Source organism: Hetaerina americana, unplaced genomic scaffold (genome assembly GCF_022747635.1).
Source record: "Hetaerina americana unplaced genomic scaffold, ioHetAmer1.1.p SCAF_60, whole genome shotgun sequence".
Lineage (NCBI taxonomy): Eukaryota > Metazoa > Arthropoda > Insecta > Odonata > Calopterygidae > Hetaerina > Hetaerina americana.
The window spans coordinates 1,673,165-1,680,038 of record NW_027287206.1 but is presented as its reverse complement, the minus strand read 5'-3'; the positions used below and the strand labels follow the sequence as shown (position 1 = coordinate 1,680,038).

At 33.6% G+C, this 6,874-nt stretch overlaps 1 protein-coding gene across 1 annotated transcript; it reads left to right on the top strand.

Annotated features, from left to right (window-relative positions):
• Positions 1 to 956: 956 nt before the first annotated feature.
• Positions 957 to 2,850, top strand: LOC139695600 (protein aveugle-like). The gene is made up of 3 exons (XM_071594400.1): positions 957 to 1,147; positions 1,224 to 1,337; positions 1,450 to 2,850. Exons 1-3 carry the CDS (start codon positions 1,097 to 1,099, stop codon positions 1,624 to 1,626), a joined length of 342 nt encoding a protein of 113 aa, XP_071450501.1. The 5' UTR covers positions 957 to 1,096; the 3' UTR covers positions 1,627 to 2,850.
• Positions 2,851 to 6,874: the final 4,024 nt, after the last annotated feature.

Genomic DNA, 6,874 nt, shown 5'->3' with positions numbered 1-6,874 from the left:
GTCAATTCTGATTTATTTTCAAAGAGGAAGCAGGTAGAGGTGTTAATTAATACCTCCCCATTGGTTTGAGCTAGGACAAATATCAGAATGCCTAATGTTAGTAAAATATCTCGGCATTACAGTTAACTTACAGTCAATTTCCGAAACGAAATGTCAATAGGGTGTGTCAAAAAATTTTAAAAAGATTGAACTGTTATCCAGAGTAATTTTTATCAATGTGGGCGAGACCCATGTCCTAAAATTTGATAATAACCCTCAATTTGATTATTACCTGTTTGCCCCAAGAAAGAAAAATATTTATAAAAATTGCAGGACTTGTAATCGTGGGTTATGAGGTGTACTCTTAGCCACAGTAATATTCCGAAGGTTAGCTTGATGTATAAAAAGCTCATCTGGCGCTACACCGAACACACCTTTCAAATCAAGAATTGGGAGAGTTACTGCAATCCAGGGGGTTAAGGTAAAAAATCACGTCTGTGTAATTGAGACATAATTATAAAGGAGAATGCCTGGATCAACTATATTAAATACATACACAATCATAAGAAGTTGGCATTATATATAGAGTTATTTCTTTGGTATCAGTTCACTTAAAAGTTTTATTTGATAATGGTGATTTTCAATTTCCAAACAACGCCACTTTTCGCCTACTATCACATATAATTCCGGTTTATTCTGGTTGAATAGAATAATTAAAATTAAAAAAAGTACAGTAATTTTTGTCAAAGACCGTCTATTTTCCTGGTTAATAACCAAAAACCGAAGTTAAGGTATTTTTCGCATTTTCGGTAATCCGTAAGAATTGACTCCAGTTCCTCAGATGAGCCTGAACAGCTATAGCGCCGATTAGCCGAAGCGGCCGTAGTAGGCAAAAAGAAGTTATTACTAGTTCACCACTCCTTGCACGACAGAAAAGTTCATTGGTAGAAAAAAAACAAATGAACGATTAAATGGCCTCCGTTGTGCACGAAATTGACTTTGTGATGGACCTCACAAGTTCAATTTTAACCTGGTCCTAAAATTTTAATTATTTCTTTCGAGTTGTGGATATAGTTAAAATCTGCACTCGTGTTTGGATTTATTGAAAGACGTTTTAATGAAGGACACAATAATAGATGATTCGAGCAACTCAACATCTAAGCCGAAAGTAAGTTTCTTTGTGAGGTAGCAGAACATTTGTTTACTTCCTTCTGTCATAAATGTTCTGTTGTTATTTCATGCAGAATAAAACTGCCCGACCCAGGCCTGTGTATTTATGGACTGCAATAGATGTTCAAAAGTGGTTCAGAAGATTTTGTAGTGATTTTTACCCAATTTATGGCGAAAGATTTTTGCAAGTGAGTATGAAAGTTGAATTTTTGGAGAAATATTTATTAAAGATGGATGTTGTTGATTTTGTAAACGCATATTGGCAGCAAATATTGATTGACTCTGAATTTGACATTACAGCACGATATCACCGGTCGAGCATTAGTGAGAGTGAACGAAAGCACTCTGCTCAGACTAGGCGTCCAGGATCCTGACCACAGACAGGAAATTTGGAGAGAAATAATGAAACTGAAACTAAAAACTGACATTTTGGAAATTAGAGATCTTGAAAGAAGAAACAACACCAATTATGACTGATACAGGTTATCGGAATAAACATTAGAATGCTACGAAATTAAACTCAAGCTCTTTTGGAGCCATTAGGTACCTAATTGTAAAGTTCAAACTCATTTCAATGTTGTTGGGTTGATATATAAGAATGTAATTACTTTCTGTCGAGTAATAATGGAACTGTTCACTTATCTGAAAGTTATAATGTTATCGTTAAGTGAAGTTCTACAACTAACTTGCAATTGGAAAAGTAAACCTTCGTCTATTTTTATGGTACTCTTGGCGTGTTCATGTTTTTCATCATGATAGCCAGTTTTAATATGAAATTCTATTTTTGATGAGAACAGTTTTAAATATTTTTACATGATACGAAAAATCATGCCTCTTTTAAAATATTTGACTTTGCATTTGATCTACTGTAGCTCTGTAGTATGGCTGTTATATATTATTAAATTGTACAAGCATTTAACGGTTTACCTTTGTGAGGAGATTTAAAAATTCTATCAAAATATGTGGAGAATTATATTCTAGACTCTAGCGGGCATGGAAGAAGTTACTCAGTAACTTAGTAGCGTAGTCTGTGGAGAGCCTGTTCAAGGGTGCTGGAGAAATGCAGAGATAACTCTATTGCTTCAGGCACAGCCCTCTAGAAAAGTCCTGATAACTGAAGGTGGTCACTGCCACATAGTCATTTCACATCTACTTGTGATTGAAGATTGCTTGTATTGTTGACGTTATTGCACATTTTTCATTCTCATTAGACTGACAATTTGCATTCAAACATGCTCTTACAGGTTTTTTCTGTACCTAATAAAGAATAAATACCATGATGGATTAGCAATAAAGGACATGAAGTGCAATTTGAATGATAAAATCTTAGTATACAATATGTATTGTGCATGGAAGTATCTCAGGGTTCACATAATGGCTATATTTTTTACTCAGTCTGTGGTGGTACCTATGGGTTTACTAAGGTCACTCCACTAGAAGTCTGACGCGTTTCAGGGAGTGACTCCTCAGATAGTACATTTTCCATTAAATAGGTCTGTGATTATAATTTTTGTAATGCACTTATTTCAATGTAAATGGTGCATTCATAATATTATTGTACTACCTCTGTATTAACATTTTCTAAAAGTTACATCTTTCAAGAGACAGTCTTTAAAAATGTCTAGGGAATGTGTGGTGACTGGAATGAAACATCTCTGTGTAGATTTGGAACCATCCAATAAACTTGCTGTTTGTTTTGGAGTGTTGCCTTTTCTTTAAAGTTGATATAATTACCTTGGTACATGCTGGTCACCTAAAACGCGAATAATAATACCCATATGTACATCTACATCTATCTACATTACATAATACCCCGCAAGCCGCCGCAAGGGCGTGTGGCGGGGGATGTTAGGTCACCAACCGTAAAAAGGAAAAATACCACATGCAAAAAAACAACACGGAAAATTACACCCACAGCAGCGCACACACTCATGCAAAAATCCCTTCATTCAATACTCATGCAAACACATATACCGCAAAACAACTAAAAAACTGCACCCCATGATACAACACGGAAGCCAGGATACAACAAGCAAGAAATTGAAACATCACTACCACATGAAAATGCACCACGAAACACTCTACCCCCAAAGAGTCTGTAAAAGGCAGGGAATGCGACCCAACGTTGCAGGTAGCAGGAATTTCCCCCCGCGGAGAGGGACGAGGGATTGAAAGGGAAACTTAAAAACAGATGAACATAACACGAATGAGGTCATTCGGAAAGAATGGGTTATTATAACAAAACACATAAGGTTAGTGGAAGAGCATGCATTTAAATATAACTAATTATTTTTTAGACACTGAGGGTGGCAAGTGGAATTTTTGCTATCAATAACCCTGCAGTTGCTATCCCGTATTGTCCGTGGGAAGATGTGTACATGTGTTAAGTTCAGTAGGCAGTGTATAATTGTAATCCAATTTGGGTGTGAGTAATTTCCAAGTTCCGGACCCCATGTCTGGAATTCCACAATAAAGAAGAGCCTAAAATTATGCTTTAAGATAGATTGGTATTTGGATTGGAGACTGCCACTATCTGATTTTCTTGGTTTGCCACCCAGAAAGATTGTTGAAACTAGGACTAATTTGACTTTTCTGCTGATGTCCTAGTAAAGGTGGTCTTTAATATAAATGTCTCCCTTGATCTAGAGTCAAGCTTAGTTGTAACAAAATGTGAGAAGATTACATGTAGCATTGGGTTAGTAATATGCACTCTTGAATTCACTTGCCACTTTTCTCTTTTTTTACATAGACTATTACAAATGTGTGCCTAATCAGAGAAGATTAAAAATGACTTTAAATTGTTAAGAAAAACCACAGGTAATGTGCGACAACAGTAACTTTAGTGGAGTTTACTGGCTTGCACACACATTACAAACATCTGCATCTTCAAGTCACCATTTAGGAGTGCAGAGGGAGGTGATTTTACACCAGGTTTGCAACATCAAAGTTACTGAAATCCTTGGGTGAATCCCTGATTTTTGTAACATTCTTGGCAGCCCTTGGATTTTTGAATATACACTTTGGATTAATTGCCAAAATTTTGTTATTTCATTTTAATTTCACCCTGTGACTGCTTCTTGTTAATTTCTTAACCAACCCTTGTCATTCACAGCTTCCCTGTCATTAAATGGACAAGAAGTAGATAACCTGCTTGATTACTCCTCCCTGAGACCATATTGTGCAAATACTCTACAATATTTTCACTAATTTTATATTCCCATCATGTTTGCGTTCTACTCAATACCTTAACTTAATAGAAAAAATACAGCGTGACCTTACAAATGGGATATTATTCACTCAAGTCCACCCTATTGCCCTTTCCAGCTGTAGTTCATCTGTCATCTGAAGCAATTAATTCCTTCCATCACGGTCAGCTTTTTTCAGCCGCCTTCCTAATTTGTGCGAATGCCATTCATCTCTTTTCATATAATTCCAACCACCCAATCGTTATCACTGTATTCAGCGGAGTCCACTTTCAGCGTTAATAAAAAATCACATCTAAATGCAAACAATCATGTATTCCATTAGATATAATACTATTGTGCCAGCATATATCATTGAATTTATCATTTAATTATGCATGCAAAATTCCTTGCCCTTTTTAAAAAACTCTAAAATACCACAGAAGTTGGAGCCTTATCCAAAGACACCTTTGCACATAGGGAAATACATACGTATATGAGCAGCCCTGTAAATGAGTGAGCATATTTCCTATGAACCTATTATCGACAAATATGTAGTAGATTTCAGGCTTCCATGGACTTGGATATGCAGTGAGTGGTGACAGGAGGGAGCTGGTATTGTGCAGTGTCAGCCGAGCAGAGAGGGATAGCAGAGGCAAACAGGTCTTCCCGCTGTAGGTGTAGTCAAAAACTAATATAGTTTTTACACACTGAAGAAACCTTATGGAAAAATGCAACACAGTAAACAAGATTCTTAGGAAAAAAAATTGCTAAAATTACTCAATATGGACTAAAATTATTTATTCATGAATGAGTGATGGATAATTTTCAACCACTTTATAAAATGGATAATTTTTTGAAATGTAAAACAGATAAATATATCACAAAAGCGCTTTAGTAGTAAAAATTAACACAGTTCAAGAATGTTATATTTGGTAAAGTTGTTGTAAACAAATATTTTTCAGAAATGTGCTTAAAATAAACATTATGAAATAAGAAATATTAAATTGATTAACATGTAAATTTCAACTGGTATTTCATGTAACTAAGATTAGAAATACCAATGCTATCAAGTATGGATTTTTTCTAGACCACATTTTACTTCAATGCCCATTCCAATACCAACTGTCAACTTATTATAACCATATTGTTACCTTTTTGGTTTCACCTATGAAAAAATTATATACCATGTTTATAAAAAGTTTGCTTTACACTGTTTTAAATAATGCATTAAATTGTGTATATTTTTTTAATTGTTTTAAGCTAAATATGAGTACAATTTTAAGCATATAAATTTTAAACATTATATTAACCTCATATACCATTGTATAAATTGCATAAAACAGTATACATTGCATACAATATTGTGTCGCAAAAATTCCATTGCTCTAATTACGTTAAAGAATATTTATAATCTAAAGGCATCTATAAAAGGTATTTGAAGGAAATTTAAAAGTTGTTAATATTCAATGGTCTTCATTTTAAAATATGGGCTATCGACATGAATATATTGGTCATGATATGAAAGTCAAAGCAAGCAAAATCTTTTAGAAAATGCTAGTAACACAACAGAATAAACATATCAGTTGTGGAAAGTAAAATTCTGTGTTAATGAAACATAAGTGTTACTGCAGAAATACTGTAAAAATCACAGTCTAAGCCATTACTTTACCCTGCCAGATATCATGGTGGTTTGTATCAGGGAGCTTAGGGCAACACTATATCATCGATGTAATGTAGAGGAATCATCACCATCACCAGGGCTTGACTGGACTTACTACTAAACACTGAGATCATCATTCCAAATGACTTGATAAATTGAATAATTTTTTACAGTATATGTCCCTTATATATATATATATATATATATATATATATATATATATATATATATATATATATATATATATATATATATATATATATATATACGTACTGACTTAAGTATTCATATTTAACTCTTTACTTATTACCGAGAAATAATTGAAAACAAGTATTGCACAGTAAATCGCACTAAGTAGTTTTATTAACACCACCTTCCATAAAAACAAATTTGATCAATGCTGCAAAAGTTCTTTGTTCCGATATAATTTTATGACAATTTACTTTCAAAGGTACTTTCAAGCTAAACAAATTAACAGAAATTTAATCTTTCAATTTAGGTTTGCCATTTAGTTTTATATTCAAAATGCTCTGATTCTGAAGTTTTAAGACCAATTTATCCATTTATATTCTTGTGTGTGTAGTTAAATATCCTCGAAGAACAAAAAATATAACTCTAGCATAACATAGCTTTGTGCGACATTTAAATCGTACGAGCAAATTTTTCTTAATAAAGCAGGCATTATTTTTTTTAATAACTACTTACTTCAGTAAAAAATTAGTGAATCCTTTCATCATTTAAAATGCTGCCTTATATTTATAATTATCAATAGTCATATGCATTGGGCGTATCAAGTGTTGCACCACAGAAATAATCTCTTACATATATATGTTGTTTTCGGGGCGAAAGTATGATAATAACTTTCAACTTTCATTTTTGA